This window comes from Enoplosus armatus, chromosome 2 (assembly GCF_043641665.1).
Source record: "Enoplosus armatus isolate fEnoArm2 chromosome 2, fEnoArm2.hap1, whole genome shotgun sequence".
Taxonomy (NCBI): domain Eukaryota; kingdom Metazoa; phylum Chordata; class Actinopteri; order Centrarchiformes; family Enoplosidae; genus Enoplosus; species Enoplosus armatus.
The window spans coordinates 6,665,942-6,687,417 of NC_092181.1; the positions used below are offsets into that span (position 1 = coordinate 6,665,942).

At 43.1% G+C, this 21,476-nt stretch overlaps 1 protein-coding gene across 1 annotated transcript in view; it reads left to right on the forward strand.

Moving 5' to 3' along the window:
* rptor (regulatory associated protein of MTOR, complex 1) overlaps positions 1–21,476 on the forward strand; it is a 148,343-nt gene that overhangs the window by 34,879 nt on the left and 91,988 nt on the right. The window contains exons 5-6 of the mRNA XM_070917670.1: positions 17,538–17,696; positions 19,684–19,830. Of these exons, the coding sequence (XP_070773771.1) occupies positions 17,538–17,696; positions 19,684–19,830 (306 nt within the window). The remainder of the gene's footprint in view (positions 1–17,537; positions 17,697–19,683; positions 19,831–21,476) is intronic.

Sequence of the window (21,476 nt, forward strand, 5' to 3'; positions counted from 1 at the left end):
CACACTAAAACTCTCATCCCCCTGCTTCGCCCATCCTTCCTCTCCCCTCTTCCCCTCATCTCATTTTATCTTTCATCTTCCCTACATTTGCTGTTACCGTACCATCTCTTACCCTCTCTGCAGAACAGGGCTTTAATTAGAACTACTCCTAAACAACACATACATTAAACGACATCTCAGAGGGCAAAAGTATGTGTGTAAAGGAAGTAAAGTAGTAGTGAGACAGTATTTGGTTTGATCATAAAACCTTATTAAAGACCTGATTGGTTAGCACGTCAAGATAAAATAAAGATTGTGATGAGTGGGATTGTGAATTAATATGTCTCAAATTACAGTAATTGAAACACCAAAACAGTACATGTTCAGCATTATAAGAGGTAAATTCGCCTCTTTCCGTCTTTTATTTGTTCACATAACACTTTGTCCAACCAGTTTTCTCACTTCGGCTTGCCGGTTTTTGCTCAGACTACCACATCGATGATGGCAGCTGTCATGACGTTTGTGATCTTGAGAATCTAAATTGGATTGCAAATTTCCTGCTCATTCAGGACCACATGCAAAAACCGCAATAAATTCTCCCAAACGCAAAATAGGAGAAAGACACACCGACACACACCGACTTCTGCAAGAACACATTCTGAACTCCAAGAAACTCTGACCTCCAATGTATCATCTTTCCGTCCTCCTTCCCCTCACCAAGCTTTCTGTGCACGAAGCAGCTAATTGATGCTGTCCAGGGCTCCTATTGTGACCTGACATGTGTGGGCAATCTGGACCCTGACCTGGTAACGCGACACATCAGAGAGGCCCAGTGAAGCTACAAGCGAGATCGTCACGCTTCCCTTACCTCTTACTCCATCTTTATATAAGCAAACAAACACTGCAGTTACACTTCATGCCCTCGGTTTCAGTTGGTGAGCCAGACATGGGGGTGTTGAAGTGTTACCTGGGCAGACACGAGTCACTTGACTGGATAACCAGCGCATAAGTATCTTAATGACTGTTAATGTGTTTGTACGCCACTTCAGATATCTCATGTTGTCTCGGGGCCCTGACAGGACCAAGGCACAGCTGGCCACTGCATCACTGAAGCGAGGCACAGAGGAATGAGGGGGTGACACACTGGCAGGATAAGGCAATTTGACCAAATAAGACACTTATTATCACTTAAGTATCACAGTGATATTGTGCTTTTATGTTATTGCAATAATCATCAGTCTGAATCATTTTCATTCAAATAATTAATATTAAACTAAAGGCTAAATTACAAGTTGCCAGTGGCTCCCAGAGGTGATACTGCTTCTTACGACACTAGAGACCAAACTGGTCCGATCTGAGCCACCGACCAGCTTCGCAGTGCTTTAGGGACAGACGTCCATTTACAAACTGCACCAACTTCTGTGAGAATTAAAACGCCAGCTCTTCCCGAGCGCTGTAGCCGTGACTTGAACAAGTCTCGCTTATCAAACATGTTTGACATTCACAAGATGCCTCTGCGACTGTGTCACTTTGGTCAGGGAAATGTTGCAGTGTCTGTCAGCAGTACCAGTGTGTCCAAAATAAACCCCCAAAGGAGTAAGAACCAAATAGATATAGTTTCACTTTCTCATCACACCTGAGATTGCACCTGAACCTGAAGAGAACCTGATCTTCTGAACAAGCATGTGTACCCAAAAACAAACTACATCCTCTCATAATGTGCCACCCCTGTGTCCTAACTCCTCTTCCAGTGTGCCTACTGTTCTGGTGTCGAGGTGTCAATTACTCCCAGGAAATTGGACATGGCTTCAGATGAAAAATCTCATCGAGGCTGTTGGGCCTTAGAGCCAGGGGGGTTTAAAAGACAGAAATATGTCTGGCGACATTATTTTTGAGAATATATTTTGTAAAGAAAAGTAGAATCTTCCCGGTGTCTGCCAGCGTTGCCAGGGGTGAATATATCAACACGGATACATGTGTGAAATTTCGAGCATGTCAGACAGCATGACCCTGCGAACATTTTGATTCGTAATATAAACCTTAGAATATGGCACTTGGCCAAGCATACGAAGCTGATTCATATTGACTCAATCTGTCAGCAAGGTGATCAAAAGACCCCTGATAATGCGCGCAGAGGTGTCAAAACGTATATGCGAGCGCCTCAGTTTGATGCTCAGACGCAGTGGGATTGTCTTCACAAAAGTGAAAGAACAAGACAGAAAAGGGAGGAGGTACGCAACAGGAAAAAAAAAAAAAGAGAGTACAGAGGAGGGCATTTATGGCATAATGAAGACAGATAGCAGCTCTGTCTGTCAACACGAGAAGCTTGTCTCTTTACTAAGCAGTCCCACCATTAGGAACACACTTACCACATGGTAAGAGATTGATCCGGTGCGTTAAGCGACTCGGTGAACATCCTAATGAGGCTGAAGTCTGACACCAGGTCTGGTTTTCCTCTCCCTCTTCTCCCCCAGTGGTGGGATGACCTTGTCACTTCAGTCAGAGGGAGCAGAAATAGTCCTTTATCTCCTGCGGAAAAAAACTCAGGTTTCAGGACAAAGTCCACATCAAGTCCTCTCACACACACCTCCCTTTTTATCTTATTTATTTCATTCCTTTGCAGAGCGTTGGTCTCTTACAGGATGATGTAAATGAATGACCTCACTTATGTAACACTTTTCAGCCTTCACAGTTCCCAAAGTCTCATTCACTCACACATTCACACACCGATGGCGGCCGAGCTGCCATGCAACTCAGGGTTCAGTGTCTTGCTCAAGGACACTTCGACATGTCGGGGGGAGGCGGGTGATTCTGGACCCGCTCTACCCTGCTCTACCTCCCCTGCTAACCACTGCGCCCCCATGCTACCCAATGTTGATGTTGTGTCAAGGTCAAAGGATTATTGTCAGAGCACTAAAGCCATCACTCACCGCTGATAACCTTATTCACCCAATGTATTCCCTGTAAATACCTCTGAATAAAAGCAGCAGCTGTAGATCTAAAACTTTTAAGTCTCATGACGCTTGAGAGCTCAGATCGGCACAAAATGAAAGCCGGCAGCCTTGTCACAGTGGAGAGATTTTAGAAAAGGTCACAGAACATGGCTTACCAGACGGTCTTTCTAATTTGTCAGTTTGTCCTTGGTGTCATGTGATACTGTATTGATAGACATGGTGTCATGCTATTTTAGCTCACCCCCGCCTTTCACAGAGAGGTCAGAGGTCCGGGTCAGGTACACAATAGTGTCTCCTGAGCTGGCAGGAATTCATCGCCTCACTGCAGATAATGGAGCTCGGCGAGACACTTGATTTCTCTTTGGCTGAAGGAGACGCGCTGTGGGGACTCTGTACAGAGGGGAGGCAGGGAAAAGATGACGCTCCCCCTTTGGGTAAAAAAAAAAAAGTCATGGTAATTCTCTGTAGATGTTCCACATTATTAGTAATTCAGGGAGTACTTTCACACGAGCACTAGTGTCCTGATATTCAGTCTTGTGGAATGGTCGCAGCGGCATTTAAGCATTTTCAGAACAAAATCAGTTCATTTCAATGAACTCTCCAAAATCAGCGGATCCACTTTGTCGTAAATCCATGCAAATATTTTGCTGCGAGTTCAACTGCAGAGAACTTTGACACGCAGGTTTGCTCCTTTGACCAATACGTGCTTGACTTTTAAGTAAACAGAGAGCTGGAAAGTCCGAAACAGAGGAAGCTATCAAGCCTGTTAGGTGTGTTACGCCGTCCCTTTGTGTATAACTGCGTCAGCTCGCTCGCTACAGATGCCGACTGAGGGCGCACAGATGAACGTTTTGCCACTTTTTTTCATGGGACCGGAACATTTTCCTCGTTTTGATCGTACGTGTGCTTTTGTTGAGTTACCCTGTATTTCAAATGCTTGCACACATGATTCGAACATTATCCAGGTTTCAGTCTGTGTGCCGGTTCCGCCGCAGCTTTATTGCAATACAAAATCCCTTCGGCTAAACCCAGCGTAAATGTCACTGCGTCAATATAGCTCGGTATTTAGTTGTCTTGTAAATGTGTTTGTTTGAATAAACGAGAGGCATTTGACATACTTTGAGAGTAGTAACACAACAACTGGACATTACTGTCTAATGAGCTTTTTGTTATCTAATACGGTTCTGCCTCTCCTCCATCTCCCTCCTACTCTCCTCTCCCACCAGCTCAATGCATCATCCCATCCTCGCAGACTATCAGCTTTCTCCTTCAGGATGTTGGAAGCAGAGGACGATGATTATTCTTTTTCAGTCCCTCCCTCCACCCCTTCATTTTCCTCTTCACCTTGTAGTTTGCTCTCAGCTTTCTCAACTTTCTCCTCCTTTCTTTTCAGTCCTAACACTGTTTTCTGTCGCCTAAGTGCCGCATGTGTTGTATCTGTCTTTGATGAACAGAAACGGAACAGAAAGAAGAAAGTCAAATCCACTCTGTAGATAAGTAGCGCTGCTGATCCAAGCAAAGCATCCCATCACTCTAGCCCATTACGATCAGGGCAGCCTGCCAGGTTTATGTATTCTTATTTTGTGTTTACGTGTGTGTCAAGTTTTACTAGGTTTTTTAATTTAAAGAATTCTGTGTATTTTGTGTATATTTAATGTGTTTATACAAACTGAACAAAAACATTTGATTAAGTGATGTACATGGTAGCCTGGTCACTAACATGTAGCTCGGTCAGTGGCGACAAATGAGTTGTTTTTGCCCCACTTTGCTGTTTTGAGTGCTGGTGAGACTGGGCTGTAAGAATAGCAGCATTAGAACCGTTGGTGGCAGCGTCATGGAACTGTTTATCCATGAAAGCTATTTTAAAGCCATCACACTATGGTGTTATTTTAGGTATCGATTTACCGTATTCAGTCTTAGCTTTTTCACGCTTTCTAGGTGACATATGTGACATATTTCTGACACCAAACACTGTAGTGCCAGTCACAAACCAAAGTAAGCATTGCTATGACTGTCCTGTCATTGCAGTTTATTTCATTTGCATACGCGTTCACTTCTCCATTGGCTCTGCTTGGTTGCTTTATAAGCTGCAGTTCACCCAGCGCCTGGGTACTATTTTTCTGTTTTTGTTGGGGTGGAGGAGGAGGTTTTCCTGTTCTGTTGTTGTGACTCATGTAATATACAGTGAAGTAAACATGTTGCTTCCTGAGTAACATCAAACAAATACACATTATGTGTTGTTGTTATTCATATTCTCTTTTTTTTGTAATTCAGCTTCACTGTAGCGGGATACTATAAAATATTACCACACATTTTCCAACCAGATATCTTATGAGTGCAACACGACAGCCCTGCAAATGGGTGATGTCAGAAGTATGTGAATGCTTTTAGGCTACCTCTTCTTTTCCTTTTCCTGACATACTGCAGCGCCAACCCAATAAAGACATGTGGAGCTTCCTGCTCAATGCATTACCTGTAATGCAGCATGAATGGAGCCTCTTGTGCAACCATTACTCGCTTCGAAGGAGGGAGATCCTCTCTTGCCAAAATGCCATAGCTACATCCAAAAAGGCTATTACGATGATGATGTGGGAGCTATTTATAGCGACAAATGCCTCCTTGAGTTTTCCAGGAATGAGGCAGGAGGGCAGAAAATTCACTTCAATGTCCATTTCCCAGCGTTGGTAAGGCCTGGGAGGAGGAGGAGGAGTGGGTGGTGAGTTTAGTCTTGAGTAACATGTATATACGCACACACACTCTGGAAGAAGGTCATTTCCATGCATGCTCAATGGGCTCTAATGCCCCAAGGGCTGGAGTTGCAGCTACACAAACACACACAGCTAGTTCATTAATCACAGCAACGAGGACTCGCCCGACATCCACATGCGTACATCCCTCACGCATACACACACTCGTGCATTACTCACTAACCAGGCGCAACCCACTCTTTGAGAGTATGTGTGTTTACATGGTTTGTAATGTAGAGTTGTTGGATCAAAACTCTGCTGGTAACTTGATTGAGCAGCTATGATCAGAGCACTGAGCAGCAGATTGCTTCAGTGGAGCATGGATGCACATGTATATGAAGTAGCATGTAAAGGATCATGAATGTATTCCAGGACACCGTGAGTTACCAGTCTGTTAGGTACAGCTGTACAATCTACATATCATAGCCCTGTAATAAATCCTGCAAAAATGTTTTGTCAGTTACATAGATGCAATCCAGTATCAACCACTAACCACAGCCTCCGAGAATAGAGCAAATACATAACACCTGTTAAATGAACGATCACATATGGACACAGTATGGAATATAACCCCGACATTGTGAAATACTCCCATAAGGTTTTAAAACTAAGCGCATTAATATGAAATGTTATTTCATCCTCCTCCTTTTCACAGTAACGGAGAATATCACTGGTCATTTTCATTTTCACTCCAGCTGTTTGTATTTCAAAGTGCCCTCTTTCCAAAGTCTGTCTTTATTTCACAATGGCATTTTTTCCAGTGTCTATTACTTAATAATGCGACCTTTCATTCCAGTTACGCGATTGGCTTTCCGCTAATTTAGATTAAAGCAGCAGCCACTGACGTAACCGGGTCTGCCCTGTTTGTCTTGATGTGAGCTGATTATTGCACAACAGAAACTGAACATTACCACCTTCATGAAGGTTGGGTTTCTTGCAGGGCTGTTGTATTGGATTGCAAAACACTTTGCAGGTGTCCCTAATAAACTGGTGGTGGTCATTCTGCCTAACTGAATTGCCACGCAGGCATCTGTTTCTGTAGGCTGATAACACATTGCTGCGTTAACGGCATACTGCGCCGTTTCAACATTAAGTAATTGGAGTTTGGCCAAGAAATCGACGCCTTTATTGATTTCATATTTCAGCCCATTAAGCAGATACATAGGACTGTATACTTCCCTCTTTGTGTAAGAGGATAAAAACACACAAAACGTGCTTTTGTACTCTAACCGAGCCACTGATTGATTTAATACAAGATTAGAATTTGAACTTGATTGTAGGCAAATATATACACAAGAAAAACAACTTACTGGCTTGTGCACAGGTCCTTTTCCTCAGGTCATCATGCATGCTGAGCCATTGAGTGGGGGCACTAATGAGGACACTGGGGAACCACACATGCACACGCATAGTATAATGGGGGGGGGGGGGGGATGAACAAATACAGATATGCGCAGATTTGGGCACACACTTGCACACATCCATCTCTGGTGTAGATATAGACCCATCGATCCAGTTCTAAACACATCTCGTGAAACCCCTCTGCGCTCCTGCTGCGTTATTATAACAAACTAATGTGAATCGATACAGACTGGGAAATGAGGAGAGACAGAGACAGAGAGAGAGAGAGAGAGAGAGACGCTCTGGTGTGTGTTGTTGATGTCGTCATTCTGCAGTTTTGTGTGTGTACTGTATGAATGAGTGTGTGTGTCTGTGTTGGTCAGTCACAGAAACCCTACCCCATTCCAGATGACCCCTGGGATTGAGAAAAGGCATCCTCTACTGGAGCACAGACCTGACAGGCATCCTCTGAGTGCCTCAGATAACATGAATGTGTTTGTGTGTGTTATGTCCAGTTGGATCTTTGGTGCTGTGTACAGAATTACCAGCTATTTCTGAAGTGAAGGGGATTGATTATATCCTATCCAGGGCTCTGTTTCTGTGTCATTCCCCTTATTGCCCTACTGCTCCACATTTTAAACTTAACCCTGAAACCCAAATCCTGCTCTCATCACTTGCTTCCACTGGAACTGACATACTTTTGTTTCCCCTAGCATCTAAGGCTGGAACTAACCATTATTTTCATTATCAATTCTTTTGTTGATTGATTTTTAAGTTGAACGATAATCTTTAAGTCTAAAATAGACCATCACTCTTTCTCAAAGCCCAAGGGGGGTATGTGAACAGGACTTGAAGCAGTGGTGCCGTTTGTTTTTTTTTTACTCTGCATTCATTTACCTGAGCTTCCAGTTGGTCATGTTGTTGTTATGCAATCACCCAATTACAAGAGTACTCACATTGGCTGCATTTGAGTAGAAATAGGCTGTTGTTGACAGATTGTTGTTTCTTTACTTTGGTTGTTAAAGAGGCTTTAAGCGGGATTCTTCATGTCCCACAACACTAATGACTGTAATATCTGTGTGTGGGTGTGTTTGGGTTCCTGATCAGTATTAGTAACTCATTACTCTACCTGGTGCTGTGAGTAAGCATCCAGCGTCACAACACTATGATTTCCCAGCAATAAAAACACATGACTAACACACGACTGTTTTTTATTTTAGCAGCATTTGGCATTGTTATATTTTACCTGTTCACAAGACTTCTTAGTGAATCTCCTTAGTTTGTTCATTTCTCTGAGGAAGCCGTAGGATGAGACTGGATGATAATAAAAAGGTTTTTAATAAAACTTCAATTTGACTTTCAGTAGATGAATAGTTCCTATAGTAGATAATGATGTGTTACACTATATTAATGAATCTATAGGTAAAGATTCCTGTCTTAATTATCTGTGAATCGGAATAACGACCACTTTCTTCACAAGTCGTTCCTGATTGGCTCTGAACTAGTAGCCACTCATTCACTACTAATTACTTAATAACTAGTTACTCTGTTTGTAAGGAAAGCGGTACATTGCACTGAGTAGTTACAATGTAGTCCTTCGTTACCTCATGATGATCTGACCAGTAGTTTTGGACTTTAGACATCTATTCCACGTTACTAGAGAAAGTATGTTCTCTCGTAACTCATCATTTCTACTATATAGTCCTCCAGGAGTTATTCAGGAACTACTCATTAACAATTGATTCATTATTGGTGCAATTATTTTTGTGTACCTTATTGGGGGGGAAGTAGATAGACACACAGTCACGACGTCACACAGAGTCAGAGGCCGCAGGAGTCCCAGAGCTCCGTCTCCGGGCTAATGGTTTGTGGCACTCTTGCCCGCTCCAATCCCTCCTCAATCACCAACTGGTGTAAGTCTCCCTGCAGGTGGCTGGAAATGAGGGCAGCAGTTGATTAGAGCAGAGGAGAGCACTGTGACAGGCAGCTGGCTGCTCGGGATAAGAATAGCTGCTTCGGTGTATCCGTCGAACCGCAGGTTGCTGATCCTTTCAATGTATCCAGCAGCACTTCAAGATAAATAAAACCTCTAATGTTTGGCCTTCTTCATACAGCTTTACAAGTATAAATATATAATATAAGTATAATAGTCTAAATATTCACGAATGTATTACTGGTATGTATGTTATAGATCTTTAGATGGCCCAGTCCTCACATTTCTGGCTCAAGGAAGGCTCATTGTCACTATGGAGAATCAAGCCTCTGACTTCCTGGTTATGTAGTCTATTTAAAAGTCACGTTACCACTAAGACACTTTGCGAGGCATTTTGATACCAAATGGATGTAGAATGACATCAGGTAACTGTCTTGGCCAGTCGAGAACTGTCCTCCGCTTTAGGACCGTTATCCAGCTGAATTATGCATAAAATAAGGCGCCGGTCCTACACTCCCGCATGAGATACTACATCTCATTGTGCCCTCTTCTTCTGCAACGGTTTAACCCGACTGGAGGATAAGCGCCACCAGCTGTTTATCTCTATGTGCTCAACTCCTAATATTAGCAGAACTGTAGTGGTTTTTCGTTTGCAGATGTTTGGGAATGTGTTTAAAATTTGCGCTGTATTCGCTAGCTAGTGTATTGTATTGTGAATCTAATGTGCCAGAGCCCAAAAATAATAGATAACGTGTCATGGTTCAAAGACAAATTGACTGCACTCTGAGTGTTATTCTTAATGGCTTGCTTAGAGCTTCTCGGATTTTCATCACCTTCTACCCCCCCCCCCCCCCCCACATACGGTAAAATGACTAAATTACACACACACACACCAACAGCATAAAGACTTCTGAGAGCTGCTCGGAACTCAGCTTTTAATTGGACTGGTGCTTTAGAGGTCTCTCTGCCCCTTCTCTATCACGCACGCACACTACACACACACACACACACACACACACACACACACACACACGCATTCACAGAGGTTTTAATCTAACACAGCCTATTAAAGCTTCCTGAATCTGATAGCGAAGTCACGTATGCTTATTGTTAACATGTTTGAGTGTCTGTGATGACTGGAATAAGAGCCGAATGTGTTTTGTTGCTGAATAACTTTTGTTTCTTCCTGGCATTCAAATGAGCACATGAAATGGAAATCAGGGCTGACCAAGCTTGTATGGGGAGTCACGATTTTTCTTTTGCTTTTGAGAAGAAGGAGTGAGGAAACACGGCGTGGGGAGAAATAAAGGGGCATGGCTTGACAAAGGGGGGTGAAAGCGTGCTAAGTAATAAAAGGTTTCAGGAAGTGATGTTTGTTACGGTCAGAAGAGAGAGAGCCTCATCGATTTCTCTGCGCATGTTCCGTACGGACTGAAGAAGATGGTGGAGGAAGGATGGCTTTCAGTAATAGTTGTCAAAAAAGTCACATGAAACAGTTTGTTCACTTGTGTTTGAAGCAGTATGTGTTTGAAATCTTTTTGGTATCATCTCACCCTGTTTAACGTACAGTACACAAGCACTTACTGCATTTGGACCTTCTGCCAGTTACATAACCCATGTCACTTAGTCAGCTACAGCAACAGTGTTCTGACTCCGGCTGCTCTCTTCCAGCCTCAGACTCTTCTTAAACACAGGAACAGATGAAGAAGAAGTGAAATCATGAGTGCTGCTGTACAGTTAGATATCTGCCATTTGGAACACATAACGCCATTACAAAGCTGTAAAGTAATAGGAGGTCAGTTTGTATCCTTTCTGACAGCATGCTGGACGTTGGGTGATTATTTCACTTTTTTAAATGTCTAATTGGTGCTTTGGACCACGACCCCTCAAAAGTGCGGCCATCCGTAGTTTCTGGGACTGAGAAATGGCAGCATGGGTAACGTAGTCTTGACAGTAGGTGTGCGCTGGCAGAAGGAAGGAGACGTGTCATCTCCCCCTCTGCTCCATGCGACCTGCTGTGAACCGACTCACCCTGGACTCACCGGCCCCAGCAGGACTGCTGTCACTGGGGAAATGACTGCACCCACGCAGGCCTGCTCACCCGAGAGCTGGCTGTACTTTCTCAGCTAAATTGGAATAAGTATACTTTATTGATCTGTAGGGAGATTGTCTTTTTGCTTGCCCCCTTTTCCAGGTCAGATGGCATGGCAGGCTGCAGATCAGTATTATAGGAATAAGTAGAGTTTCCCTTTTCATACCTTGCTTTCAGAAACCACCAACCTACTTACTTTTTTAACTGAAATGAGAATGCGCTTGACTTTTTTCCAAGAATGCAAACACAGCTCTTACCGTGGTTTTACAAAAGCCTCTTGGTCCCCAGTACCCCATATTCCCCCCAACAAGATATCATGGGGACGCGATCATAAGCCTAAGTACATAAATTACACGTTGGATGGGCAAACTCCCATATACCCTCCAGGTGAGAGAGAGACCTGCGTCTCTGAAAAGACCTAAGAGTGACCTGTGTTTGTCTCTGGCAATCTGTTTCTTTTTTTTTTTTTGAAAGCTCTATGAGAGGTTGTGAGATTGAGCACCGCATGTTCTGCACATACATGTTGTCACGGCGTCCTTGTGAGGATTGATGAGTGATTCATCTGAGGTGTGAGGTGAGGTCACTTTAGCTGTTTCTTACTCGTACATAGCAGGTTCAATGTAGGGGGTTCACTTTATGCATGAAGCATTGAGAGTTACAGGTGTCTCGTGTAAGATTTCTACGTTCTGACCCCCTTTATTAAGGTCTGGTGGGTAAGAACTTGTTGAAATAGGATGTCAGTGACAAAGTGAGGGTGTCCTATAGGGTAGAAGTGACTGCTGGTTCCTTGAAAAAGTGTTTCCTGTGGTGTCCTATCGCTTTTTGTACAATATCGATGGAGAGAAGAATCAAGTTACTTGAATAGATGGAAAATTCCTATAATGGCGTCATACAACCAGCAAGTACCACAGTATGGCAAAATATCTGGCAGTTGACCAATTTCTAACATCTCACAGCATATATTACCATGTTGGCCAGAATTCTGGGCAGCCTCTTCTGACCCGTATCATTAACAAAATACAGAAGTTCAGTTGGGCGATTCCACACCTAAAAACCCCGTTTCATCCTGCTGATCAAAAGGCTGTAATTGAAGCTCCGGTACGGCCCAAACAAGTGCACGCAGACTGTCTTGAAGGCTGAGTCTCAGTCCTCTTCCAAGCTGAAAGTGTGGTTTTTGTGTGGTGACAAAAGAGACAAACCACAGGATTATTTGACATTGATATATTGTATATTGTATATTCACACATATGTGAAACTAAACAAATGTTTGTCTGCTAATCATGGCAGTCATTTGCCCCCATCGTGTTGCGGAGCAGGATGCGTTTTCTCCTTCACTCCGATTCCAAGACGTCCATCGTTATTTTGTGACAGATGAAGTCCAGCTACAGACCTGCATGATGCTCATTCCTGCCTGAGCTTCTCATGACCGCCACAGAAGATGAATAAATCATTCAGCTGCAGTGAAGCTCAGCATGATTTACTACCACAATAAACTTATTATAATTTTGATTTTTTTCCCCCACTGTTCGGTAAAGATACTGCTAATGTTGAAGGATCAGTGACTCAAACCGTCGATTGACTGAGTTGCCTGTCAACTCATCTGCTCACTCATAATTCTTCCACCACTGAAATGCAGTCGGAGATATGACTGGCAGTTAAGCTAACTGGTCTCATTAACGGTCACTGACCGAACAGGAAAATGCAGAGAAAAGGGTGTGAGACTACGCTGCTTAACTATATTAATTTGGAAGCATGTTACATTAAATGAAGCTTTAGCTTCTTGGTGATGACGTACAAAGTATTCACGAAATAAGTTGTGTTCTCGCTGTACACTGTCTTGGTGCTGCACTGTGCTCTTGTGGGTCGGTTCCATAAAGGCATTTGTGAATCTCTCAGAATCGTGGAGGATGAGAATCATGATTCTTATGTGAGTTTTCTTGGCTGTAGTGATCCTCTAATTCTTTGTTTCTTTCTCCATCTTTATTTTTTTTTCTTTCTGCTCCTTTGGCACACTTCACATGCGAACAAGCCCGGCGTTCCTGACATGTTGATTGGGGATTGAGAGGACAGAGGTTGACTTTACTCATTTCCTCTCTCTGACAACAAGTGGCTGCTGTCACTGTCATCCAAGTTAACATGTCCTTTTTTTTTTTTATGATTGCCCTTCACAGGAGTAGTGAAAGGCATGCATTCCATTAAGTTGCATCCCTTGTTATTACATTGTGTACTTTATTAAAACACTGTCATAAATGTCAATGGACGTTTTTTGTAGTTTATGTTTCTATTGGAGTGTTATAATGGGAGTCTCCAGTTTGAGAGATTAAATGTATGTATACAGGCGGAGTTTACCTTTAAGAAATAAGTGCTCTGTCATGATGGTCACTTGAAATGTTGCTCGACTTTCTAGCTTGCATCTGGTTGTTTGCCGTCTCCACAGACATTGCCTTTTCCGTTGTTGTCTAAAATGTAGCCTGATGAGCGTGACAGCCAGAGAAGCTCCTGCTGCACCTTACAGCTTAACAGTCGGTATTTTAATTGCATCCTGAATGCTTACGGTACTTTGAAAAGGTCGCCTGTTCTCAGGAAGTGACATGATGATGAATGGCGACAGAGCCAGCACAGAACACCCCTTTTACAAAGAGTTTGTTTCCTGTGGCCTTGATGGATATAATGGAGGTGTTTTATAGAGGTGCTGTGAGGTAAGGAAGCGACGGGCAGACAGCTGCAGTTTGTATCAACCTCTGGAGAGAGTCGGTGTCCCACAGGAGGCTGGAGCTCCCCCCTCAGGTCAAGGTGGCTAATGTTAGGAGATGAGTCAAGTTTTTCACACACACACACACACACATTCACGCGCGTCCTTGTCCCAGAAAATTGTGATTGGTATATTTAAACGGACTCTCCTAGGTGTCTTCCTCATACATATGAATCTGTCTTAATCTCTCTATGCCACTTGACTTTAATATGCCTGACTGTCATGAATGTAAATGAACAGCTTTGCTAAAGTATCTGAATACAATTGGGATTTATCTGAAATAACAACTACAAGCAGGTAAGTGTAAACACTTGGCCCACCTGCCTGTTTCCTCTCTCTTTCCTCATTTAATTCAGCACTCTTCTTCCAAGGTGACACCCCCCCCCCCCCCCCCCCCCCCCCCCATACGAGCTCTGATTTCAAAAGCTATACCTCCATCACTGCAGGTCCCTCACTAACACCATCATGCCGTTCAGATACCACTTGATATCATCGGGATGAGCACTGCGCCTCTCGGCATTCAGACTCTTCTTATCTGATTATGCCCAAATTGAATCAGCCTGCCAGCTCTGCTATCACGCTGCACTTCAAACTCGTCCTCATGCGGGAAGCTGAAATGTGGCATCTTTGATCGAGGTCTGCTCAGTTTGGCCTCTGTAGGATGTGTGATGTGACGAACAATGAGCAAGTGATAATTTTATTCCGTAAATCAAGACTACAAATCATGATTAACAATTAGGATTACAGCATCTTGCGTCATTTAAATAATAATCGCACAGCTGTAGCATTTACATACCAAGGCTCATAAATTACTGTATAGCTCCGAGAGTCATAAATACAGTCTACACGATGAGTTGAGCAATTCCAAATCAGCTAGTTGTGTTGTGATATGAGTTTTAAACATAGCACAGCAGGTTTGTTTTTGTTACAGGTTGCACAAAACCCAGCATTAATATAATGGGTATGTCTCAAATAGAAGCTGTGGCCAGCATGAACAAATGAAGACTTGGTTGTTAGTAAAGGCCATGTAAAAACATTAAGAGTGCAATAACCGGTGTTGTAATATCTCATGATTAATTTAGCTTAATGTACATTTCCAAATGGCAATTAAATCTGTACGACGGTCATGCCCTTCTCACCAATTCTCCACTGAAGTGCTGTTTTTCCACTCACTGCTTAATCGCTCTCATTTCCACTTTGCCGGTTTGTTTTTTTTATTGCATGGTTTAGTTACTGTCAGCGAAACTCATCACTTCCTGTAGATGTTTCAAATTAAGAGCCACCAGGAACGGGTGGAATTAAACCCCTTTTGAGGCACTGGAAGGCTTGGAAAGATAGTACCACTGAAGCGATTTAAACAATTAAACCATTTGAGGTTGATAAAGAGGGATATGTGTTATGTCAAATCTGTATCGAGCAGTTTGTTACTACAGTCACATTTTGATTTAAAGGGTAAAACCCTAACACTGTGTCGCGTCTTTGTCTTGTTGTCAGTTTAACTAGTTTGAAGTTATGCGAGTTGAGGTTAAAATATGGCTTCTCCTCTGATTCAAAGCCATTTGACAGGAGGCAGGCTGTTTGGTAAAAGGCATGTTAGTTATGTAACAGAAGGGCCTCGGTGAGTGTGATAATGATTCAGACTGGTCTAACCGGGTGCTTTTCTGTTGCATAACTAGTTGACACCTCTGTGTCCCTTCCATCCACACATACACAAACACTTTATTTAATGAACTGAAGAGGCATAAACAATGCACATGTCCTCCGTCTCCCGACTGTTACTCAAGCAGCTTTTCCACTCTGCACTACACGCGGGTACAGGCACGAGTGTCACGCCGACTTCACTCTTATAAAATCACCGAGACGGGTGAAGGATGATCTAAAGTAAGCAACAGGTGGCAGAGAAAACAAGTTGACAGCAGTAAAGCAACAGTAGCACCACCTCAGACTCTGTGTTTTATTTGTATTTTTACTTTGTTTATGTGTAGAATATCTGCTTCTCGGGTTTCTCTGTGAATCCGTACTCAAAAAGCAGTGCTGTGCCTCATTTGTAAGGCAGCATCGTACCATACCAAAACACACCAGTTGTGACACTATATTGTGTCCTATTTTATACCCTTCTTACTATCAACAGCTTGTTTAAATTTCACACTCGGAAGTGTAAAACCTCGTTAAAGAGTCCTGTTTACCCACCAGTTGCACAATTTGTGTTTTTCCAAATGAAGACAGAGTACTCCATAAATGCTATCGGCCCCGTGGTTTGATGCCTCGAGCTTTTCAGCTAAAATAGTATTATTTAGAAATGAGAAAGGATTTTTAAAAGGTTTCTTATCTTTCAAAGAGCAACATTTTTATTTGAGTCAATATAATATTGGATCATTGCAAACAAAATGTCTCCCCGGCCTGCCAGCTCCTTAGTCACTTAACTGATTCAGATCCTTCGCTTTTGGCTGCTCAAAACAGAATATACGAAAGATATCTCCCACCACATGAAATGTCTCATTTTCCCTCACATGCAAGACATGTGATGTTTAACATTTTGTTTTTTTGAAGTTGGTCCTCCGTGTGTGACTAATGTTCATAGTTGATTAGGCTTTTTACTGTATATCCAACAAACAAACAAATGCAACATACTAATATATTGTAACATTGTAGTTCAGGTGGTTTTACTTTGTGAAATGTGCTTTGAATGCAACAAGAAATGTGTGGCTGTTCAGTTTTATTTATAGTTGAAGAGTTTTAACCACAACATGTAAAACACTCCTCCAGTAATATTGAAACAAGTCCCGGTAATCAGTGGAGGAAAGTGGTTACATATATTGTGTCCTTGTCTCTTCTGTTTTCTTCTGGTTTAAAGACTGTTTGCCAGAGGTTGCTCTCTTGTTTGCCGTTTTCTTGAATGTCTTGAATTAAAAAAAACAAACAAACATCCTCTTTGCGTCTGAGCAAAGATGCGGGTTAGCCTGACATGTCAAGCTGTTTCCTTCACTAACCACTTTAGTCACATGTCACACTGCACCCTCCAACTTAGAAATGTATGAATACTGTGACTTGTCGCGTTTTGTTTATATTGTCGAGCCCTAGTATAAGTATAAATCACAACCATGACATAAGGCACAGCGTGTTTCATCATCCTCAAAGAAAGTTGGTTCTCTTGGCTGTTTTCCGCAGAAACCTCTCTAATTAGAATAAACAGCAGTATGTCTTGTTCATGTAAGTCAGTGTTGGATCCCCCTGACTCGGTGCCCTCAGCCCCTCTCTCTACTGAAGCTGTGTGAGGCACACAACATAAAGAAGCATGTAAAGGAAACCAGCGCGATGATCCCCCTCATGGCCGTCCAGCCTGGTTTCTCATAGATATGTTTCCATGTATTCTTACATGCATGTCTCCTTCCCCATGGTATTGTTTGCTGTATGTTACATTCAGTTATACCCCGCCAATCCCAGCAGGTATTGCATCATTTAACATGATGAATAGGGTTGTTATGCTTGGATATCTCTGAGGATTTGCCTGCATGATAAGTGGTGAATGTATAAATGCGTTGGTTTTTATTAAACCCTATCTGCAATGCATATCCTCGTGATATTATTATGGTATGGAAGCCACTGGGTCACATACTGTCAGGCTTGAGAGATATAACGTAGTTCCCGCTTCTGTGTGAGTGTCAACATGCCTGAAACAAGGATGTAAGATGCAAGATACTCATGTTAACGTCTTCCTCTCTTCCTTCCTGTTTTTCAGGCGCGTTACAAGCAGAGCCTAGACCCCACGGTGGACGAGGTGAAGAAGCTCTGCACGTCGCTGAGACGCAACGCCAAGGAGGAGCGAGTCCTCTTCCACTACAACGGCCACGGGGTGCCACGGCCCACTGTCAACGGAGAGATCTGGGTCTTCAATAAGGTGAGACGCCACAGGTTCCGTTTACATGTGCGTCAAAGATGCAACAATAATGTCACCATGGAAATAATCAGAGGAACACAAAGTCCATCCTACTCTCTCTCTGTGTTAATGCTGTAAAGCTCCTGGTCACAAAGAGCATAACCACTGCTGCAGTCCGGTTTTATCCACATTAATAAACACCAGTTGTGACGTGTCAGTTGCATTTATTGCACTGCGGAGGTCAAATGCAGAAATCATCATTGTCATTTAAAAAAGGGACTTCATGATATGCGTCTCCTGCCTACCTTTGTAGCGTCAGTTGTGCATCTTCAGAAATGAATGCAACTAGTTTGAGATACAGCACAATCAGGATGTGAAGTCAGGCCTTCAGTAGGCAAAACGAACAAGACTGCACCAGCAACGTTGAAGAGATATGAATCGACACTAATAGAGCTTGTCGCAGGTCCTGCCGTGATCTTGTTAAGAATATGGAACCTTCCTGGAGGGTCATCATGTCCCGTTATGTTTACGTTGTGCAAGATTGGGTGTTCTTAATGAGGATATTCTGCTGTCAGCCAGGGATGATTTGGCCTTCATCTGCCTCAAAAATATGCATGCAAGTATGTGAACAATGCAGCTTGCATAACAGCAGCAGGCTGTTTATGTGGAAGCATACACCATGAGCCTTACTGTAGCATATACAGTATTAGGCTTTTTAGACCAAATGATCCAAGGAAAGAAAGTTAGGCAAAGAACAGAAATTATATATAGCAACAACATATATAATATGTAGCAACACATACACCCAAAATGAATAAAGGAAAGAAAAACACTGAATCACAATGCTAAAACAATCAAAACAATGATGAAGCCATACAAAACAATTCAAATAATTCTGAGAGGTAGTAGAGGGGTTAAAGGTGGAGCATAGCAACGTCATGACCACGTGGGTTTGATATATTTATAATGTGTATAATTTTACACACAAAACAAGCTCACGATGTCTCTATGTTTTTTGTAACTTACTGTCGTGTCTGTGATGATTGAAGTGATAGTTGTGAAGAGGCGTGCAGAGGGAGGGAAGGGAGATTTTAAACAAGACTAGGCCGAAACCTAGAATACACAGTAGCTGGGCCGCGTATGGTCAGTGTGCTTCTGAGGACGCGACTGTAAAGGACTGCAAAGCTTTGTGTATGCTCGACGCAGCGTCCCTGTAGCAATGATTAGTTATGTGTACTACTTTTTGGGGACCAGGACCAGCGCTTATACCAAACTCAGACTGAGGTTCTTGCGGGTGAAATTGTTGAAAGGCAGGTAAAGTAAGGGAGTACCTCCAAAGGTTCCTGGGCTTCTTGAAAAGCCCCTGTGGTCAAAAAGTGCCAAACGACGTGACAACCAAACACGAAAGCGCTCCTCCGAGCTTACCTGCACGCCGTGATCTTTGGGTTGAGCTGCGCGGCGGCGTAGAGGCTTGTCTATAAGTAAGCACCCTCTCACAATGATGCACTGCTGCTGTCTGGGCCTAGCTGTCGCCTCCACGTCCTCAGTACACCCTCGGGCCTTATGTCCTCCTCTCCTCCTCTGTTCCCCTCCTTCTTTCTCCACATTTCACTCCTCATACTTATTCCTTTCCCTGCAAAATGAAGCTGCTGAAACAGGAGATCAGTGGGGATTTGGTGTTAAAGCAATGTCGGGGAAGTGGCGTAGAACCAAATTTTCCATTAAATATAGGGAATAACACATTTATAGCACCGTGGTTATTGGATTTATTACTTACTGCATCTTTCCCATCACCTGTTCCCATCATCCCCATTTTTCTGCCTCTCTCCCTCTCCCTCATTATAATCTCCTCTTCTCAACTGTTTCACTCCCCCTCTCTCCGCTGATCCCACTCTTCATCAAACAGATGATGAGTTAATAATTAAACACAAATCTATACAAGTGAGTTATCAGCAAAAACATCTCTCCTCCCTCCCTCTGACGTCTCCTTTCTCTCTCTCTCTTTCAGAACTACACCCAGTACATCCCACTGTCCATCTACGACCTGCAGACGTGGATGGGGAGCCCGTCCATTTTTGTCTACGACTGCTCCAACGCGGGAATCATTGTCAAGTCGTTCAAGCAGTTCGCCCTGCAGAGAGAGCAGGAGCTGGAGGTGGGCAGCCGCACAGACAAACACACGCTCGTGGTTTTCAGCATGTCAACAACACAGCAGCCGTGAATTAGTAGTAGGGTTGTGATAGGAAGAAAGGAAAAAAGAAATACTTCAAAGATTAGGTGAGTCATGCAGACACACACAGTTCAGTCGCTGTGCAGGCAAACAGAAGTGGTACTGCTACCTATGAGTTATTAGTGATAAGGCGGGTGATCACGTATTTACACTCTCTCACACACATACACACTCATATATAGTGTAGTCATAAAGGAGACAGTGAGTGTCGAGTCATGAATCTCCTCTTTAATCCTCTCTGAAAAATCAAGGATGTCCTCAGTGCTGTGATCCACATCAAATGGGCAGCTGCCCCACCCCAACCTCCTGCCACACACACACACACACACACACACACGCACACACACCACTACCAGCCCCAGTCGCCCCGCCGCTTCATCATTTTCTTACGCTTTCCGTATCTTTCGCTCTCCCGGCTATGGCATGTTATGTTGAATCCCTAATGAGATGGTGCTGTCATTCATCTCAATTATTCATGGAGAAGTTTCAGCCAGACTGTAGATTAGCTGGAAAGCGAGAGCGGGAGAGGGAGGAAGGTACAGGAAGAGCAGTGCTGAGCGGAGAGACGGGAGGTAGAGCGAGGGGAAGAAAGGGCTGCTGCGAGCGCCGCGTCACCCGTTAAAGTAAAGGTGAAGGCAGCATCTAAACTGCTGAGTTGCCGCAGTGTTTGACAGAACCCGTCGCAAGTGTCTCTCCATCCTCGGCTTCTCCTGCTCTTCTCTGTCGAAGTTTGCAGAAGTCATGGCAGGGCTCTTATTTTGCTAAAGCTTTCAGGAAACAGAAGTAATGAAGTGTTCCTTTGCATCATATATTTGGAGTTTGTTCGGTGTAGTTATTTGCCAAAGTAGATCAGCTACACGGTCTCATTTTTTATTCTCACCATGGTCCATATTTGAAAACAGCAATTTCTTCTTTTCTTAGTTCAGGGAGGCGTTTTTACCCTCAGTCAAACTGCTTTGTCATTGGCCAGGTTAAAACCAGAGGCAGACAACAGTTTCTCTTTGTCATGGATCAGGCTTGTAATTCACTCACAAACTCGCTCGTTCACATTTAGTAGTGCATTTAGTGTAATAGCTTCTGCCAGTTTAACTTGACTTGCACCACCTGCAGGCAATGAATGATGAGGTTCAATCTTTTCTTTTCCATGGTGTCTGTTTTTTTTTGAGATTTTACATTTAATACCTATACCACTTGTTATTATGAAACAATAATATAATAATACAGTATATGTTTTATTGTATTATATGATATCGTATACTCTGGTAGAAATGCAATGCCTGGCAGTGTACAGCTCAGAAAAAAACAGCATTTTGTAAATTAATTGCTTATCAGACGAGTGAAATATTGTAGAGATATAGCCCCCTGTCCAGTATGACGGATATGCAAATTAGTCCAGTAGTATTATAACTATTCAGGCCCAGGTGTTCAGATGTAAAACTGCTGGGACACCAGCTCTGCTGTAGAGAAGTATTGGTTGTGTTTTAAGGTTCTTCACATCAAACACACTGTGTCTTCTTGGAGGCAGTTGTTTGCTAACACTTTGGCCACAGACAGTTTTTAAGTTGATAATA